Raw genomic sequence first — 20,654 nt, forward strand, 5'->3', positions numbered from 1 at the left:
CCTGGTGTTAGCCTGCTGGATTTGGAAAAAACTGAACAGACTGTTCCTCTCTGTCTCTTGTTCCTCTTGTCCGCTGTTCACAAAAGCTGTCCTAGAAACCTTAGCAGGTCTTATAACTTTATGTTTTTAAATGCACAATCACTTGAACAACTAGAGACACTCTGTGTGCCTTTAGTAGTGTACAAAAGCATCATTATGGTTTGAAAGCCTTTTTTTTCCTCAGTATGTTTGCCTGATGGCAAATAATTTCACATACATACCACTTAAACAGCAGTTTCATTCTAACAAAACTCCCACTAAATAGATTTTATAGTTTAATTACAATGATAAATTGAAAAAATTTAGCTGTGCTCAAGCAACTGGCACCACTAAAGTAGTATAGACTCTTATAATATTTTGACTCTATCAATTTTTTTTCTTTTTTCTTTCTCTTTTCTCTTAAACACTAGTTGTGAACTAATTCAACTGATTGATTTCCCATTGTCCTTTCTCCCCCACTTCACAAAGTAAAGTGAAACTAGAGATTTTCCTTTGCATTGAGTTCTGCTAGACTCAGGCATCTGCTTTTCCTAGAGCCGATAGAAGGCTGCTGGAAAGGGGTGTAGCATTAAGCAAATCCAGGAGAGATTAGTCAGAGAATGAAATGCTAGCAGCATTACATTGTTGTCTGTTTAAAAACAGATTGCTATTTCAGAACTTTAGTCTAATAGAAATAGCTTATAAAGTCTTCTGCATATCTCTAGTCTCAGGTGCATTTCTGGATTCTCATCTGAAATTCTCCTGCAGATTTCTTTAAGGAAAAGATTGAGGAAAGGTGAGAAACTGGAGTCTCTGACCTACAGACTCTTAAATAAACTTAGGATTTTGGATTGTGTAACATGTGTGGTGGTTGTCCACAGAACTGTGTTATGGGAGTGGATGCTTGCAGGGAAGATTATAGCTGAAAGATATTCTAAAAATTGCTTATTTGCTTATTTGCTGTACTGTATGTACAGAATACTATGTATTCTGCATCTATTTGCTTTCTGCTTCTTTAGTGAATCTATGCTCCCTGAAAGCATGAAATGTAATTAACATCTGTGTAGTACCATAGAGTTATATGTTATGATAGAGTTACATGTAATAACATGGATTTATTCTTAATTTCCATATTTGCAGATTTGTTAAAATCTCTTCCCTAAGCTTCAACATTGAGTGTGTTACTCATTACCATTTTAACAAAGTATCAACTGTTACTATCTTTTTACTCTGATTTGCTCTGTTTTTTCTAAGGAAACAGTTCACACAACCCTTCCTTCTCACATTAATAATAGTAGTGAGAGCATTATTATTATTATTATTATTATTATTATTATTATTATTATTATTATTATTAATAATGATAATAATGATAATAATGATAATAATAATAATAATAATAATAATAATAATAATAATAATAATAATAATAATAATAGTAGTAGTAATAATAATAATCTGACTTCCAGGACACATATTCAACAAGTGTCCATAAGATCAGCTAGTGAAATTAAATGCTAGCAAAATTTATTAGCATTAATATTCATTAAATTCAGTAAAGTTTTTGCTGTTTGAATGTGAAATGAAAAGTAGCATGGGTTTTAGGGATTTGAGATGTAGCAGCTTTTTCACAGGACTGTCTTTCAGTGGATCAGTAGTAAGGTCTGTATTTCTTGGAGCTCTGCAGTGTTCCTCTTCTGTAGTTTCCCAGGGTATTGATCTGTGCCTGCCCTCAAATACTGTGTGCTCTGCTGATCCTCTCAGCAGGAGAGATCAGTTGCCTGAATGTGCTGGCAGCTTCCTCAGCACACACTGCTGCACTTGCAAATTCAGTTTGAGACAGCATTATGAATTTTTCACTGCTCTAAAACCAGGTCAGTTAAAAAGGAAAAAAAAAATAAGGCTTGTAAAGGAAGCCTAGCATCTAAGATGCATGTGAAGCATTAAGCTGCAATACTGAAGTTGAAGTCTCAAAAGAAAAGTAAAATCTAGGGTTGTGCTTCACTTAGTTAGGATTAATATCCTTCACTTAGGATGTGCATCACACTGATGAAGCTGATAGAACATTTCCATCCACAGTGGGCTGTCTTGAGTGTTTTTTGCTGCCTTTGTACTGTTTCTCTCGATCACAGTTTCAAAAATACCTATTCTGTTCTCAGTCCAGTGGAAGAGGAATCTTTAGTGGGAGAGATGTCTTTGATATAGAGATTAGTGACTTACGACCTGTAGGATGTCACATAAGATCAGATTTCTTCCTGCTAAGCTCCTTGCTGCATCTTGAAGATTTGCTATGCATTAACCATTTTCCAGAGATTAATCAAAGTTTCAGCAGCACTGGGGAGCTTGTGCTTATTCCCCTGCTCTGTGGCTCTGTGCCTGCAAGACGTGAGGAGGTCATGTGGATGGCAAACCTGGTAGCAGTGCACTGCAAAGGTTTTTCAGCATGGGGTACCCAAATAGAGTTCCAGAGGTGGGAGCTGGTGTGAAGGGCGTGTGGTCTGCATGGGAAGGGGACCCCTTTAGTCTGAGAAGGTGGCATACACTCTTACATCACTAGAGAAGTATGTCTGGGACTATTTTCCGTTTCCATGTTGTTTTCTGGTGTATTCTAGATATTTCCCGTGTAATGGTAAGTGAGATGAGAAATGCAAATACCTGTCTTTCTACCTAGATTTTTTTTTCTCTAAAAGCTCAAGAAATTCTTAAAGCTGCAGTCACTTCAGGACATTTAAAATGGGTGGGGACAGAGAAGTTGCAACAACACTTTCAGGGGATAATTCTTCAGCAGTTTTAAAACCAAGTCTTCATGATGCTGCTCTCTGGACACTTTTATGTGGGTATTATATTTCTACCTCTGTGTCTTCTGTTAGTGAGGAATGTAATTACTGTAGTGCACTGTTTTCTTAATACTCATTCAGGGTAAATCTCAGATGTGTTAGAGACTACTCTGAAAAACTGGAGGCTCCAATCAGTATAAAGTATATTCCTAAGTGCAGTGTAGGGTTTATAAATTTTCAAGGAGGTCCCTGGAGAATTATACCAACTGCTTGTCTTCTGCCCAATTACATTGAAAAATTACCTTAAAATGCTTAACCCTTTATTACTCAGTACTTTTGAGTAGTGTATATAAAGTGATGCAACTAAATTTGATTACCTTGTAATCAGATAACTAGAGTTGTTTCTATTTGCTAAGTCCCAACTACTAAGTGAGAGTAGTGAAAGAAAACAGTGATAGACAATATGAACCAGAAAATGTTCTGTTGCCCTTGTATGGGAGCACAGTTTAGGTTTCTCTTCCTTGAAAATGACAGGGTGAGTTTATTGTAGGCTGTCTTCTTAGCAAAGCATATCTGCCTAAATATGCAATCATTTTCTTGATGTGAGTGAAGACTGATTTCTTCAGTGATTTCAACAGTACTCTAAGTATTTCCCGTTTCTTACTTCTTGGACTATAGCTTGCTTTATCTAGAGAATTTATTTTATTTTCACCGAAAAAGGAGTCAAACTAATATTTAGACAAATAACCAAGTTAGATGTAATTTTTTTCTGTTATTTAAAAGGCTAGTAAAGGCTTTGTTGCATCTCTGTTGACTCAGAAACACATGCTTAATGGAAATTTATTTTATCTTGGAAGAACAATTCTGAGGCAAATTGATGTCATTTGCATTATACCTCAAAGAAGAAGATAAAATAGACTGGCCAGGCTAAAGTTTTGAAAGGGTAAATTTAATTTCAAACAGTCAGACTTCAAATTTATCCCTCCCATGTATTTCAAAGACCTGGGAAATCAATGGGTTCTACGAATAAATTTTTTTTGTCTTTGTTTTTAATGCTATTTTCTGCACAATTCAAAGACTAATTAATTTTAATTCTCTTTCTAGCTGTTTTATCAGCAGTGTTGTGAAAGGATGAAAGGAGTTGCTCCCCTGCACCCCCCCACCCGATTTTAGTTTCTAGTTCACAAGTCTTAACGTACCCACTTAGTATGGTTTGTGTTGTGTTGATTTTCTTTTCCGTGTGCCCTGTACACTGCAGACAGTAGATTTGATGTGAGACTCCACCAGCTGGGCTGCGCCCAGCCTGTGTTGGCAGGGTTGTGTAAGCTCTGGCTGCTGAGGGCTCTGTGCAGCCTTCCCTCTTGTGCCAAGAGCTTATTCCAGCCTGTTGGCAGGTGACCCCCAGGGCAGGGGGCAGGTGAGTCTGTGCTGCACCCTGTCACCCGTGTCACATGAAGTGCCTGTCAGGGGCCCTGCACGACTCCTGAGCTGCTGCTGCTGCCACGCAGGCGGGGGCAGCCCCACAGGGTCAGCGTGTGCTTGTGCTGGCCCAGCCTGGGGTCCCGCTGGGTATTTTTTTTATTATTTATATTTTTCTTTTAATTTTTATTTATTCATGTTGTCATAGCAATCCTGGACACAGAAGGGTTAGCTTGTTGAAGATCATGGAGAGAACTTTTAGAGGTAGACCACAAAACAGGGCACATCAGTATTTTTTTTCTCTATTTCACATCTCTGGTCTTGGCAAGAAGGAAGTTGGACTAAATAAATGTGGGATGTTGTTTAGATCGACAGTTTTGTGCTACACTGACCCGTGCTGAATAGTGCTCAGTCAGCAGGTCTGGCAAGGGGCTGGTCAGGTAAAAGCCTTGAGAGATCATGTTCCATCAGTTTCCAAGGAACTTGGGTTTGTCTTTAGAGGTCCATCCCAGAATGACTGTGGGGTCAATCCAAAAGATGAAGGTTTCAGTCTTTCCACTGAGGTTTTGGGACACTTGAGTAAGCATCCACCTCTATTTTGCTTCAGTGTGAAGGACTCAGGCTTATTACACTTCTAAATGGGCTGCAGAGTTCCCTGTCTTTTGCTCTGAGTTACAATTGTAGAATTAAGTTGCCGGTTAGAGTTAGCATGTTCCAGTGTAGAGGGGGGTTTCTTGGCTATTTTTTTCCTTTTTATACCAGAATTTCTTGGGGTTTTTTTGTTTTTGTTTTTTTCTGATTACAGCATATAGAACAGGCATGTCATTGTGAGGAAGAAGTGTGTGCAGTACAACTGTTAGTTATCTCTTCCTGCTTCCCTTGGCACTGTGTTAGTAAGGTTTCACACAGAAGCCTTGGAAGTGTTTATGTTCCATTTCAGCCAGGGTTGCTGCATATGTTAATGTTCCCTGAGTGGGAAAACAATGCCACATCTTTGGTAAAGAACAAGAGGATCATTTCTATTGGTGAAGACCTTAAGATGATTGAGTGCAGTGCGTGACGGCTTGACAGTGCAATGAAATGCTACCCGTGCCCCTGCTCCAGCCTGGATTTACCCGTAGCCTGTTGTGCCTTAGGGCTGTACCTGCTTCTAGTGGAGCCATATCTGTGAGCCACAGTCTCCTCAGGGCTATACCTGCTGCAGCATAGGTTTATTGAGTCCTTTAAGGTGCACCTGCTCCAGCATGGCCTGCATGGGCCATAATCACTCCCCAGAGGTGTACCTGCTGTGGCACAGTCACAAACACAGCCAGAGCCACTCTGAGAGGTACCACCATGCTCCCAGCATCCACGAGTCACAGTCCCTTCAGCTCCAGTTCACACTGGAGCTGCAGCCTGTCACAGAGGAAATTGTGCAGCACACAGAGCTGGCAGTGATGCCCTGGCTGTGGCTGTTATCAAAGCACTCCGAGGCACAGCAGGAAGCTGATAAGAATGATGTTCTTCATGTCTGGTTTTCATCAAACAATAACTGGCAAACTGAATGCTGTGCCAGCTAACAGGAGTAGTTCTGGGATGCATGGAAATGGGTGGCATGTGGGCCTGGGCAGAGAGAGCAGGGAGTTTCTGGAGGTTCTCCATGATCAGTGCCCTGTTAGTATTTTCTCCTATGTGAGCTGGGAACACAGGGGTCTGCGTTCATCCTGTAACCATGCTGTATTTTGCATTTTGAATACTTGGGTTTTGGGGTTTTTTTAAAAAATTCATGTGAAACTCTGAGGTGCATTTTACATAGTCATTCTGTTTTCTGGCATTCACAGAAATAAGACTGAGAGTGCTTCTCATGTAAAACAAAAAAAAAATGTGCTCAAGACAAACCTTGAACAGATGTTGACTTCCTTTGGCCACAGCAGCCATGCAGTCAGTGTTACTTGAGCATAAGCACAGAAGCTGAGCTGTTACTTTCCCTGTGAAGTCTGTCTGCAGAGCAGCGCTTTTGTGTCACCTGTGGTCTGTGCTACAGATATTGCAGGACTGTTCTGCTGGCCTCTAATCTTTTGTAAAAGATAGGTCTTCTATACAGAGGAGTATACCAAGTTTTTGGTGTTTTCTTGCAACAGCTGAACATTCAAAGCTGTGACTAAAAAAACGGGCTTGATATTTTTCTAGCAGATGAGTTTTAAAAAAAAAATCCCTGCTATTTTAAATCAGTTTTGATCCAGAGCTGGTGCATGGTGCATGTAATCTACTAAGCAGGAGACATGCTGTTCTTCAAGGGAATTTAAAAAAATTTGACTAATCCCCTACCCTAGGGAAATACCTTAAAAATCCCCATCTCCTCATACTAGACAGCAGAGAGGCTGAAAAGGGAACTCTAGTGAATGAGTTGCAATATCCAGTGACATCCTCATTAAAAACACCTGGTATTGTGACAGTTTGAGTGGGAGGAGACCTTCCAGTGTAACTTCCTTCACATTCACTCTAATAGGAGCTGCAGCAGTTTAAGCACTCAAAGTTGAGTGGATTTTTGCCTCTGAAAGACAGATTTAATGAGAGAGACCAATTTGCCAAACACAGTGCCATCAGAGAGCTCTGGTCTAGCTGCTTCTGTGCTTTCATGCACTCCATTCTAAGCTTCTTAAAACCAGGTCACTTTTTATCTATCTGTCAAAATGGGATTTTAGGAACCAAATTCCCTATACCAAATTATCTCTTTTTTGGTTTAATTCTTTTTCTCCTCATTCTGAACTTCCTTAGAGTTGTGATGTGGGGTTTAAACTGAGTCTGCAGGTGAAGCCTGAGGGTACTCAGCACTTGGTAGAATAGGAGGAGAATGTCAGTTTAAAAAACAAGGCTAAACAACATCAGTGTTAGGTCTTAAAGGATTAATACATTTGCTCACTATCTTGTAATGCTTTTTATAGTGGTTTGCTTTTGGCTTTGGTTTTCTTTTCATTGCTAATTTTATTTTTTAAAGTGATTATTTGGTCAGATAAATTTTTGTGAAGTTCTTCTCACTGGTCAGCCAGACTGGAGGGAAAAAAAATCATTGGTCTTTCATTGTGTTTGGATCACTCCTGATTTTGTTATTTTTCCCTTCTCTCTTAGAATTATTTTCTTTTACAGTCAGTGTCCTTTTGTATGACATCAGGATAGATTTTGATGGGTTTGATTACAGGAAGGAATGTAGGCCATAAATAGATGGTATATATACTGCTAACACCAGGAATACTGAGGTAGCTCATCTCAGAAGACAGGGAAAACCTAGCCAGCTGGCCAAGTGCCAGGAGGTTGCAGGGTTGGCAGTTACATGTCAAGCCTGAAAGGGAGATTAATGATAGGCAGTGCTCTGAAAAACAGCATGTTGAGCCCCAGGAGAAATTCTGCAGGAGCAAATTCAGGAAGAGCCATGTGCTGACGCCTCAGTGCAGTTTTGCCTTTCTCTTGGCTCCTCTGTCCCCACAAGGTTATGGCATTCCCATGTGGTTTGTCTCTGTGATCCACATCAACTGGGCTAGCTGCCTTCTGTGCCTTAATGGAATGTATTCAGGAGGGGCTTGTCTACACAAGTCTGTTTGAAGGAAACACTTCTTGTTGCACAGTCAGCCTTTTCTGTACAGCCAGTTAACTGCAAGGGCACTGATAATTTTTGCAGAAGATGGTGGTAGTTCTGTGTTTCTTCTTTTGCAGGAGCAAAATTGTCCATACCTGCCACTCAGGAGGTTATAACCGTAAGTTACAGCTATTCTTTGGTGGTGAGGATGTCACCACTCAACTATAGAAACTTGATTAAATAATAGAGTTTGTACGTGACATGCCTGACACTGCTCATGGAGGTTTCCAGACTTTCTGCATGCACAACCTGTGCTGCTGTTCTCAAGATCAAAGGGCAGAATGGGGCCAGAATTCTGCCCCTGAATTGCTGTGGAACTGTACTGCACACAAGTGACTTCCAAGAGCCCTGCTCTGTTAGAGTGTCACCCACCGTTAAAACTGTGAAATACAGTCAAGTTTCATATAAAGAGTTTTTTATTACCTAGAATACTTTTACAATTGTGATGTGAAACAGATTAAAGCAGAAAACCTGTGGGTCAGAATTCTGACACTCCTGAAAGAAATTGTCCTTTTCCCAAATGGAGGAAAAACAGAGTATAAGGTGTGGGGTTTGGGTTTTTCTGTTTGCGTGGGGATGGGGTGTCCTTCCACACAGATTTTTTTCTTCCAAGGTATAAAATAATAAAATTAGGGAGAATATTTGGTGCTAAGAAAGAGTGGTTTGGTGAGAGAATACTGAAGGATTTTCTTGTTTGTCACTTGGTCTCTTCCCTAGTAACAGTATCAGGATCTAGCCATTAGCTGTATGCGCACATATGTCAGGGGTTTCACTCTATTTAGCTCCAGAAAATAATATAATTATGTGTTTATTATTTTTAGTTTCTGTCAACAATGAAAAGGGCTCTTTCCTTCAAAAATGAGTAAGCCAAAAAGAGTTAACAAAGGCATTATGGAAGTAGTAAATTCTCCCTCTCTTCCAGTTACAAACTGCATCAGCCATTAAGTTTGCAGCACACACAGTAAGAAGTGTCCCTGGTTCAGAGAAGTGACAGAGGGAGTCACAGACAATGAGGGAAAGCCAGCTTTCTGCCTCACCAGAGCAGGCTGGTCTGCCTGCAACGTGGCTGCAGCACAGAGAGGTAAAGTGACTTTCAAAATTTCTTCAGTGTGTCTCAAGGCAGGGAGCAGTGTCCCAGAGCATAGGTCAGTCCCCTTGGCCTCTCTGTAGGAGCTGATGAGTGCCTCTGTGCCACTCAAGTTCCCATTTAATGAAACCATCACCAGCTGCTTTTTCTTTGCATTTAGGTCGTGCCTCTGACCTCTCTTCCTCTTGCTTACGAAGGAGATTGTGGGGTTTAGAGGGCAGCTCCACCTAGCAAATGCCACATGCCCTCTGCTAGTGTGGCACCTTAGGTGACTGTCTAGCTAAGCTTCAGGCAGTGAGTTACTGGTCTGATTGACTCCCCCTCAGTCTGGTGCATCTGTCCTGGCAGTCGTGTGTGCTGCAGGCTGGGAGCAGGGGAGGTGAGCGCTGCCACTGCCTGAGCTGTCTCAGCTCTCGTGCCCAGCTCACCACCCTCAGGCATGCAGCTGCAGGATCAGCACTTGCTGATCAACTCCTGGCTTTCAAGATTAAAAGAGAAAGGTAAAGAAGAAAAAATTGGTGTGCTGTTTTAAAAGTAAGTGGTTGCTTGTGTATTTAGGGTAAGTACTTCTGTGTCTGTGCTGCCAGAGTTAAACTGGTGAAATGGTACAGGTCATGCTGTCATTTAGTGAAGCTGTTATGTAAAGGTTTTAATTACTTTCTTCATCTGTCTGCTCAGGAACACCACGCGTCTGGCAAAATTTTGAGAAGGCTCAAGGCGTTAAAGAAAGCTCATCTAAATAAAGGAGGGTTAACGTGACATTGCAGTTACTTAATCCTGTATTGTCCTGCCATGTGACTGCAGGGATACTGAGGCGCAGCATTTCTTTTGCCTGGTGCACAGATTATGCTTTTCCTGTCATCTTCCAGAATCAGTTGCTTTGTTGAACACGCCATGGGAAAGAAACAGAGGGACAGCGTACTTTTTACAGCAAGGCTTCCACACACAGTGATATTTCGAAGGTACAGTGACAAGCTCACAGGCTGAAGAATGAATCAAAGGCAATCCCTACAGTCAGCTTTTGGACTTTTACCAGAATCAAGGAGAACGACGCTCTTAAGGTCAGCTATTCAAAATTAGCTAGAACTTTCTGGATTTATTCGGAGCAGTTAATCAGCTTTCTGTTTGACCTTTATCTATCAAGTTAGTTCTCAAAGGATCAAGCTAAAATCTGAATATTTGTGTCACATATTTTGCATCTGTCAAATGTGCTGCATAGACAGAGAGCACCTTGCCACTTTCTTGCACAGAGTTTGCAGTTTTAATTGCAAAGCCTCTTTTACCTTGCAGCTGAAGATCCTCAGACACTAACTCTGTTAGTGAGGAATGGATGTTTTAGCTCTGATTTTGAACAGGACATGCAATATGTAGATGTGCCAGATTTGTTTTTGAACAAATTTCCAAACTAATCTTTGGACTTTCTGTAAGCTGCTTTTTTTTTTTTTTTTTTTTTTTTCTGCATTTGCTGCAGTGTCCATAATGTGCAGGGCTTGCATATTCATATAGAATTACTTCATTTAAACTTCTCAGGACATCTTGTTAAATGGGGAAGTGATCACCCTGTAGACTATGACAACAGGATATGTGAATGAAGGAAGTCTTGGAAAATACCGCTGTTCCAGGTGGCATCACGAGGACAGCAGAGACGATGATGGGCGCCCAGAGTGCCACGAAGGAGATGAAGAGGGCAAACAGCACAGACTGACCCCATTTGAGAAACTGATGCAGGATATGTCTCATAATGAAAAGGTGGTGAAAGAATTAACACTGGGAAAGAGAATTGCCTTCTATCGAGTCAGAGGAGAAATAGGAAGTGGGAATTTCTCACAAGTGAAGCTTGGAATTCATTCCCTAACCAAAGGTAGGCGCCATTGCATGCTGAGTGACCTATATAAATGGCTTCCTATGGGAAGAAAGAGGCTCTATGAACCTTAAATACACATATAGAGTTTGTGTGTGTGTGTCTGTGTGTATATGTGTGTCTGTTTTTAACATTTTTGAGTTAATCTATAGACAGAGTCACACATAAATCCTCAGGGCTGGATTCTGCTTCAAAGAAACCAGAAAGGTTTTCTCTACATGGCAGCTGTTACAGGTGGAGTTCGTCGCTGCACTTCATGGAGTTTAACACATGCTGTGGCTCAGACACTCCACACTTTGAAGTGTGGTATTGGGCTACCCCTTCTGTAACCTTCCCTGTCCATCCACCCTCTTCCTTGCCCCAGCTCCTGGCCTGCAGGGATGCAGGTGATGAATGCCCAGGATAGCAGGTTACGTATGCTCCTGCCTGCAGCCAGAGGCAGCAAGGCTTCCTTTGTTTCATCACAAATTTTACTAGTATGGACAAAATATTTTATTTGGCCATGGTAATTTTGGTGAGAAATGCCCACTTAACTGACTCATTTGCTGATAGCTCTTTACTGTAAAAAGCTAGGAAGGGAGCTATAGGTGTGAGAGAAACTAGCTATAGGTGTGGGAGGAACAGGTGCAGGGGAACAAGCTCTGGTATCACCAAACTGGTGTTTGTGTTGAATTGTCAGTTAGTTTTATTGTTTTAGCTGCTGTCTAAAACAATATCTACTATCTACTGCTTCTAGGAAGGACTGGAAGGGTTAGGTAACTGCAGTGGACACTTCCGTCATAGGTATAACTAAGAACTTGTCATCAGCTGTCCTGTTACATCTTCTGCCTTTGTCTGACAATAATAGAAATTGTTGTTTTCTGTCAGAGTGGCTAGTTTTCTCTGTATCTTTGTACACTACTATCTTGCTTTTCTTCTGAGAGTCTTTGCTTTTCAGTTTGATTGACTCTCCTTCCCTTCATCGTCTTACAGGTGAGAGAACGAGATGTGCCCCAAAACTGTGTTATCTATTGTTATTTTTTTTCAGCCCAGATCTGAGAGGGATGAAAGGTCACAATTATCCCTCGGGGGCAGTGGGAATCTAAGTGGAGAACCGATGGTACTTAATTTTTCATATTTAAGCCTGTCAACACCCAAGGGTTGCTTTAACTGGGTTTGAGTTTGAGTTTTTGGTTATTCTTGTTTCAGGAAAGCATCTCTTTTCTACTTGGTTCACAAATTGTTTCCTCTTCTGTGATATTTCTTTTTCTTCCCGAGGTAACTGTTTTGTGCTTACTGTTGGAAAAAATGCTGCTCCTGTACTGGGAACATAAGGAATGCTAATGAAAGGCAGTTAGACATTTGATCTGGATTAACCCTTTGCTGAACTTACTTATGAAACAGGTTCCTTTAGTATCTAAACAGAGCTGATTGAAAATTTTTGAATTTCAGTGAATACAGTAAGCTAAATACCAAAACCAAAACTGTACTTTTTCTTTTTCTGGAAGAGATTATTTTTCAACAGAAATCTCTCAAATTATTTTTCTTTTGTTTGTCTATAACTTTTTGGTTAAAAGGGAGAAAGGGTGTTGATTATTGATGTTAAGTTTGCAACTCTCATGAGGAAGGAAGAATGAAAGATAAATGTTTTCTGACTCATTCTGCCTATGAGTTTATCTGTGTGAAATTATGTTTCTGCACAGTGTTAATGAGTGCTAGTCTTTTTTTTTTTTTTTTAATCTGGTTATATAAATAAAAAGCTTCATCATTAATGCTGGTCTGGTCTCTGTAGAAGAAGGTGGTGTATGTGTCCAAGGGCTGTTCAGCTCTTCAGTTACTGCCAGTTTTAATATGGTCTTTCTCCTGTATCATCCTATATCAAAAGAGGAAACAGTTTTGGTTTTTTACAAAGATGAGCCTTTGTAAAAATTACATATGTTTTTCTCTTGCCTTTGTGATCTGTTGTAGCAGGACACATGATTTCTAGAGAGAGAGAGAGATGAAAAAACTTCAGGGTCATACTGGATGGTGAGGCTTGTTTCCCTCACAAGGGCTGTCTTGGTGTTTAGAAAACACAGAAAAATCTTTAGTGCTATGATGTGGATGCCATGTCCCATGGCTTGGACAGGTGCACTTTTCACTGGATAAAAAGCTGTATGGCTAGCTGGAAACAGGGAGGGTGCTGAATGGAGCTATCCATCTGGAGCTAGTCACCAGCAGAGTTCCACAAGGCTCAGTATTGGCGACAGCCCTGATTAATGTCACTCAGTTTGCAGGTGGCAGCACATTAGGTGGGAGTGTTGTTCTTCTGGAGGGCAGGAAGTCCCTGCAGGGGATCTGGGCAGGCTGGATCATGGCTGAGGCCAGTGGAGTGAGGTTCAACAAGGCCCAGTGCCAGGTCCTGCCCTTGGGTCACAACGACCCCAGGCAGCTCCACAGGCTGGGGCAGAGTGGCTGGAAAGGAGCTGGGGGTGCTGGTGACAGCAGCTGAACATGAGCCAGGCTGTGCCCAGGGGGCCAAGAAGGCCAATGGCATCCTGGCCTGGATCAGCAATGCTGTGGCAGCAGGGCCAGGGCAGGGATTGTCCCCCTGTGCTGGGCCCTGCTGAGGCCGCACCTCCAGTGCTGTGCCCAGGGCTGGGCCCTCACTGCAGGAAAGGCCCTGAGGGGCTGGAGAGAGTCCAGAGAAGGGCAATGGAGCTGGGGCAGGGTCTGGGGCACAAGTGCTGTGAGGAGCAGCTGAGGGAGCTGGGGGTGTTTGTCCTGGGGAAAAGGAGGCTCAGGGTGACCGTATCACTCTCCACAACTGCCTGACAGGAGGCTGTGGCCAGATGGGGGTTGGCCTCTTCTCTCCCAGGTAACAAGGGACAGAGTAAGAGGAAATAGCCTCAAATTGTACCAGGAGAGGTGTCACTCACCTGCAAACTGAGTGACATTAATCAGGGCTGTCCTCGGTACTGAGCCCTGTGGAACTCTAATGGTGACTAGCCACAGATGGATATAACTCCATTCAGCACCACTCCCTGTTCTCAGCTATTCCAATTGTACCTTGTTGAACCAGGAAAGGTTGATGTTTAGGTTGGACATTAGCAAAAATTTCTGTACCACAGGCGTGGTCAGACCTTGGAATGGATCCCTGTAGATACTTAAAAGACATGTAGATGTGCCATTTAGGGACAATGTTTAGTGGCGGGCCTGACAGGTTGGACTTTAGGATCTTAGAGGTCTTTTCTGATTTATGTTTCTGTATATATTGTGTTATTCAGGGGCTTTGCCCACTATATTAACCTGAATTTTGGCAGAGATTTGCTCCAGCAATTCATGGCATTTTCTTGCTAAGGACCGTTAAATTCCTAAGCCCTGTATAACTTTTATTTTACATGCCTTCCATCTGACAAAGGAAGTGTGAGATCACAGCTGAATGGAAGCAATTACAGGCATACAAAATTTATAGCTAGTAAGAAGTCAGTCTAATGTGACACAAATTGCAAAAGCAAGAATGTCCAGGCACCCACTTTGCCTTTTTTTTAAAGCAATTTTAACTTGGTTTTGTTTGTATATTTTTTCCTTCTGCCATCACATCATACACTATTTCTTCCTGAAATTGGTATTTCCCAACTTTTTCCTAGTTTTTATTACTCAGATTTCATCTAGCACTTTTCAAACCTCATACACTGCATATAGTCAATCAAAATCTCTTCCAACTCTTTTTGTAATTATTTTGGTAAATAAGCTGCCTGCTATAAATGTCCTGTTCAGCACAGCTGCTAAGCAAGAATAATAGAGGATTTGTAAACAAGCATTCTTTGAAAGCAGAAAGGAAGAGTTTAGAGAATAAAAGGAAGGTGTCAGGTTTCTTTGCATGGAATGCATTTGCAGCTGCAACGATGTAGATTTAAAGGAGTTTGTCCTGATTTATGGTGGTGTTGCAGTAGGATCAAGCTCTTCAGTTCAAAATCTTTTTTTCCTCTCCTCTTCCCTTTTAAAATGTAGCAGGAAAACTTACCAGGAGGAAAAGTAGAGCAAAAGGACAGGGGGAAAAATGAACCTAGAAGATTTTATTTTAAAAGCCCAAATGTCTCCACTGTGCATGGTTAAGACTGTAAACGTTGTAAGCATTTAGTTGTGCAAACATAACTTACTGCAAGCTGATGCTCCTTCCTCTGGGTTTGCGAGATCAATGTGCTATGAGGGTCTTTCACTAGGTCAGCAGTCACTGTCAGTAGATGCATTTCGTCCTGGTTCACCCAGCTCCACACAGGAGGTAGCTGCTTACCTGAGGGGCTCTGCCTCAGCTCCGAGAGAAGCAGTGTGGCCAGGATAACTGCCCTGTACTCAGCACAGACTCCTAAAAACAGGCACATCAAGGGATAATTCAGCACCTTCCACCACAAGAATCACATGTGCTTCAAGCATCTACTGCACGTCAGAAGGGAGATCAATTGATTTATGTATCACACTAAAAAATGTAAATATACCAAATATGGAGTTTTCTTGATCTGTACAGACACATGCATAAGTATCCTTAACATTCCTTTATATATGTTGTAATACTAAACTTGAGTTAAAACCTGATACTATTCGGTAAAAACTTGAATGGTTTTATACCTGAATATGTGTAAAAACGCAGTAGCCTTCTCTCTCTTTTCTTACAGCAACAAGTGAACAATACCATTTTTCGTAATTTATTCCCATTTACTAGAGACCAAGGTGAAGTTTTTTTCTGAAAGATTTATTAAAAGTGATAAATTAAAGAAATGTGTGATTGTTTGACTGAGGTAGTCTTGAGGGGGTAAAAAAGCCAAAACTGAACAACCAAGAATCTCTTCTTCCTGGGAAAAAATAGTTGTTTTTATTGCTATGATCCATTTTAATTTTGCTGTCCTGACAAGTTATACAAAGCCACCATAAACCTGTTTTAACCAGACAAATCCTTCAAATACCGGCTGTGTTCAGAAGAGTAAAGACAAAAGCTGTAACCTACAGACTAAAACAGGAACATAAGGGTAACTGTGATTTACCTATTCATATTGCTCTGAGCTACCCTGATGTGATGCAGCTGCAGGTATATATATATATGTTTTGCTTTGGCTTCTCTGTGTAGGCTTTCAGAGACATGTAGTACTTAACGCAGCTTTGCGTTACCAGAACACTATGTGCCAGCTAGATTTGCTGTCTTACAGGATCCCTGCGACTTACTTGACTTCGCTGCTCAGAATAAATAGCCAAAGCCTCTAAATTCCCCACAAATTTTTCTGCCTGGTCGGAAGCGGAGCACACGGATTTCACACCTCCATTAGTCTCCAAGTACCTGGCTCATCTGAGGAGCTCTGAGCTAGCAACAAAAGCACAGACTCTCTACCAGCAGTGAACACCAAAAGCAGATGCTGTACCTTCAGACACATATAAGCCTGTCACAGCAACACACATCAAGGCAGCAGATGATTCGATCAGCCCTTGGAGTACTCTACCAGCCTTCAGTTACCCCAGCACTGAGTAGGTTGTTGTAGACAGAAAGGGGCAGGGCTTGTGTGAGAGACTGCAGGGCTTAGTAGGCCCCTGCAGCTTAGTTTATACTGATGAGGTGAAATTTTATTGCATTTCTGCAACCAAGCATCATTGTATGTCAATGGTATTACCATTTTGTATCTGTTGCATTAACAACATGGTAAAACTATTTTTCTTCTCAGAGAAAGTTGCAATTAAGATTTTGGACAAGACAAAGCTAGACCGGAAGACTCAACGTTTGCTGTCTCGTGAGATATCCAGCATGGAAAAGCTGCACCACCCAAATATCATCAGGCTGTATGAAGTGGTGGAGACACTCTCAAAACTGCACCTGGTGATGGAGTATGCAGGAGGTGGGGAGCTCTTCACTAAAATCAGTACAGAAGGAAAGCTGCTAGAAACAGAGTGTAAAATAATCTTCTCCCAGATTGTGTCTGCTGTGAAGCACATGGTAAGTTGCTCTTACACAGGCATGCTGCCTCTCTTTACTCTGAGCTCATTTTGTGGATATTTCTTTTGAATTTCAACAGTAGATTTACCCGAAATTTCAGGCCCACATTATTAAAAACAGCTAACAGCTATAGAAGAGCTGTTAAAGGTATCTGAGAGTTTTCATATCCACCTCAAGTCACTGCCTCTCTGTTGGCAGCTTTTGGGAGGAGACTGGGAACACCTGGTGGGTGGAATCACCCTTCTAGCACGAGTGTTGTTTGCTTTAATGTGCTGTGGGCATCAGTGAACAAAGCTTCGTTTCTTCCCTCCCTGTTTCAAAACAAAGCATCAGTCGCTCTTCCGCTTCCAGAGAGGCTGGTTAGGTGTTGCAAACATCCGACTTGCTCATTAATGAATGTGTGAATCTGTCACTTAAACACAGTCAATTCCTGCTCCTGACTTCGATGCAAGTCTGTGAGGTTAACGCCCAACGAGTCACTTCTTGCCGGGTCTTCAATATATACATTGAAGATGATGCTGTTTGTGTAGAACTGAAAGCACCTTGTCAAGGCAGAAAAGGAGCAATTAAGTACTCCGGTACATCTCTAAATCTTGCAGAGTAATTACAGCTACTTAAAAAAAAAAAAAAAACAAAACAAAAAAAAAACACGGAGAGCTGTCCTACAAGTCTGAGAAGCAGCATTCGTTAAAGCTGGCTCAGGGTGCCCTCCGGTGGCTCCTGTCCTCCTTGCCACATAACAGCTTCTGGCGAAGTCAGAAACAAGGGTGATCCCAGGTCAGACGTCTGGGGATTGCATCGCACGCTACTCCTGGCTTACATAAACAGCATGCATTTCTTATTTATTTTGACGAAATTATTGTATGTGCTTTAAGTGGTGGATTAGCTTCAACGTTCAAAGGACAGGCACCCTGCAGCTATAGGAATTGAATTTGCATTTCAAAATTACACCACATTTATTTATTAGAATTAAACATAGACTCTCAAGCTGGCCAACCTCTTCATTTGTACACAGAAACTTCTGCACATTTCACTTTTGCTAAGCCATCACATCCAGGCTACATAAATCCTTTCTCCTTGCTGCCAGCCCACAAGGACAGAGGATCCCTGGCTGTTAGTGATGAAAGTTGAAATAGGATGCCAAAGAGTTTCTTTATTGCCTCCAGATACTGTATGATGTTACTCCAAAGGATAAGGCAGAGAGTGCTCATTCATTCCTTCTAGTTATTCCAAAGATGAAGCTAAACTCTTGCTTAACCAAAGCAGGTATGTCATCACTAAGCAGAGCAAATTCATTTTGAGTACTGGCATTTCCAATGGGAAAAAAGTAGAAGTTACAGTGTATGTATTATAGATTTCTAAAACTATAACACTATTAAACTTGGCTGTCCAGGAACATGAAGTACTCTGAAGCCCAACTCTGTGGTCCTTTTCTCCTACCACCACCAGTTCCTCATAGGACATTAGATCACAGAATGTAATGATGGCAGATTTCTTATTTTATCTGTGACAATGTTCAATCAGTGAACTAAATGTTGAAATCTGTAAGTTGCATGTAGTAACTGCAAAAGCAAGTGCCATGAACCCTAAAAAAATACAGATTTTGCACATGAATCTGTCTAGTCATACTGCACTCACACATTCATGAAAATAGTTGCTTTTAGTTGACACGTTGAGAGTGCTGTGTTTAAAAATCCCAGCATCCTTCTCCTCTCCCTACTCAATTGGTTTTCTATCCTTGGAGAATTAAGTTAGATTTGAGTCATAATTTTAATTTTAATAATTGCAATACCAGTTTCAGAATTTGCCCAAGATAACTCCCTTTCTCCTTCAGGCTAATAAATTAATTAGAGGTAGCCATTGAGAACTTTCCTGGGAACAAACCAATGCCAACTTTTTCTCTTCTTCCACAGCATGACAACAATATCATTCACCGAGACCTGAAAGCAGAAAATGTCTTCTATGCCAGTAACACCTGTGTTAAGGTGGGAGACTTTGGATTCAGCACAATAAGTAAAAGAGATGAAACTTTAAAAACTTTCTGTGGCTCTCCTCCTTATGCTGCTCCTGAACTCTTCCGAGATGAAAACTATATTGGCATCTATGTAGACATCTGGGCACTGGGAATCCTCTTATACTTCATGATGACAGGCAGCATGCCATTCCGGGCAGATACAGTAGGCAAACTGAAAAAGTGCATTCTTGAAGGGACATACACTTTGCCTCCCTGCCTCTCAGAAAACTGCCAGAAACTGATAAAAGGAGTCCTTCAGCCAGTACCAACCAAGAGATACTCTGTCAAACTGATTATGAACAGTGAATGGATGCAAGGAATACAGTTCCCCAAACCTTTACAGACATTTAAACTGGATCCAAAATATTTATCAGACATCAGTACACTAAAAGAAGAAGAAATTGAAGTGAAAAATATTCTGGAAGACCTTGGAATCACAGAACAGCACATTCAGAACAACCGGGGAAGAGATGCGCGCAGCTCCATAACGGGGGTCTACAGAATCGTGTTGCACAGAGTACAGAAGAAAAGGGCACTTGAATCTGTTCCTATCATGTCCCAGCCAGATCCAAAAGAAGACAACTCAAGGAACGGAATCAATACTTACAGTGGCTTTAAGCACACATCCAAGCTGTGTTCTATTTTATAAAATTGCACTGCAGGCTTTTTGCTCAGCATATTTGACAAAGGGGATTATTCACTTATCCTTAAGCTTTAGTGTTCTTTTGTAATTTTTGAATAAACCAAAAATGCCTCATTTTCTTTGCTTTTGTCAATTAACAGTGAAGCACTCAAAAACAGAGCTCTTGTGCATTTGTTTAACCCTTTCTCCATATACTTGGTATAGCCAGTGCAAGAACCCAGTGACTGAAAAGATCATGAGTGGAGGGGATCTTTTAATAAACACCATGCTACTGCACTTAACCCACTTGGGAGATTCTCTGCACAGGCATCTAACTGCTAACTTCTGAAAGCTGTACCTAAGCTCAACACTTCACCACTGCAAACTGGGACAGTTGCAGAAACTAAATTTAAGCAGAGACCAGACTAATCTAATCAATTGCAAATTCTTTTGAACTTCCTCATCAAATTTAACAAGTTAATTTTTAGAAAGCATTTTATTTCCTTTCAAGAAAAATCAAAGCTGTTGTTGGCTGCAGTTCCCAACTTGTCACGATTCCAGAAGACAAATCAGGATTCAGTACTTTAACCCTGTATGTGGGTGCCTGACTGGTTGGGCTACCATCAGTTACCCTTCTGACACCTTCCACTGCTTGCATGATTCTGCCACTCTGGAACTGCTTGGACTCCACCTGCATTCCAATAAAGAAAGATTTAAGCATATTCCAAAACCCATGTAGTTTTAAGTTCTTGCCTTAGCCCTAGTTACCAGTAGCAGAATGCAAGCAGCAGCAAAATCTGCTTATATTCACTGAGCATTACAGGCTTGTCCTCACTCCTGCCATCCTGCTTTGGCAGCCAAAGCTTGCACAAAGCTGATTGTGACACTTGATTGCTGCAAGTTAAAAGCGGGACAGTCTGACAACTCCAGTTGTTCTGAGCATCACCAAAATGCAGATGCTCTGATTTTCAGCTTTAGTCATTTATTCTATGCTTAGTTCTTCAACAGCATCAACTCCAGTGCAAAGGACAAGTGTGGCAGCTGTTCTCTGAACAGGGACAGCTGACATGCCTAAACTAAGAGACAGAACCTCTGAGTTTAGCTAAGGAAAGATACTCGACACAAGGGGTACACAGGTACAGCTGGTGCTGTCACATTTAAAGGCAGGATGCCTCATCTGTTACGACACTGATGAGACAACAATTTCACTTTAGAGGGAATAATTCATATAAATGAACAGTGGAATGAATCTGAAAGGCCACGCATGGGAAAACGACTCAGTGAGGCCCAGATGTGTACAAAGCA

General features: G+C 41.4%; 2 protein-coding genes across 4 annotated transcripts in view; both read left to right on the top strand.

The window, feature by feature from the left end:
• Window positions 1-9,915, top strand: part of ZNF131 (zinc finger protein 131) — a 35,560-nt gene extending 25,645 nt beyond the window's left edge. Inside the window, exon 8 of the transcript XR_012578164.1 lies at window positions 9,784-9,915. The gene's annotated coding sequence lies outside the window, so the exon portion shown is untranslated. The remainder of the gene's footprint in view (window positions 1-9,783) is intronic.
• Window positions 9,836-19,484, top strand: NIM1K (NIM1 serine/threonine protein kinase). Of its 3 annotated transcripts, none has more exons than XM_074532945.1 (4): window positions 9,836-9,975; window positions 10,537-10,775; window positions 16,445-16,713; window positions 18,627-19,484. In XM_074532945.1, exons 1-4 carry the CDS (start codon window positions 9,905-9,907, stop codon window positions 19,374-19,376), a joined length of 1,329 nt encoding a protein of 442 aa, XP_074389046.1. In that variant the 5' UTR covers window positions 9,836-9,904; the 3' UTR covers window positions 19,377-19,484. The 3 variants fall into 3 exon arrangements, with proteins under 3 accessions (XP_074389046.1, XP_005493771.1, XP_026653056.1); XM_005493714.4 differs by having other exon boundaries at window positions 9,837-9,975; window positions 10,445-10,775; XM_026797255.2 differs by having other exon boundaries at window positions 9,841-9,975; window positions 10,386-10,775.
• The last annotated feature ends 1,170 nt before the right edge of the window (window positions 19,485-20,654 follow it).

The sequence above is a fragment of the Zonotrichia albicollis genome, chromosome Z, assembly GCF_047830755.1.
Source record: "Zonotrichia albicollis isolate bZonAlb1 chromosome Z, bZonAlb1.hap1, whole genome shotgun sequence".
NCBI classification, from domain to species: domain Eukaryota; kingdom Metazoa; phylum Chordata; class Aves; order Passeriformes; family Passerellidae; genus Zonotrichia; species Zonotrichia albicollis.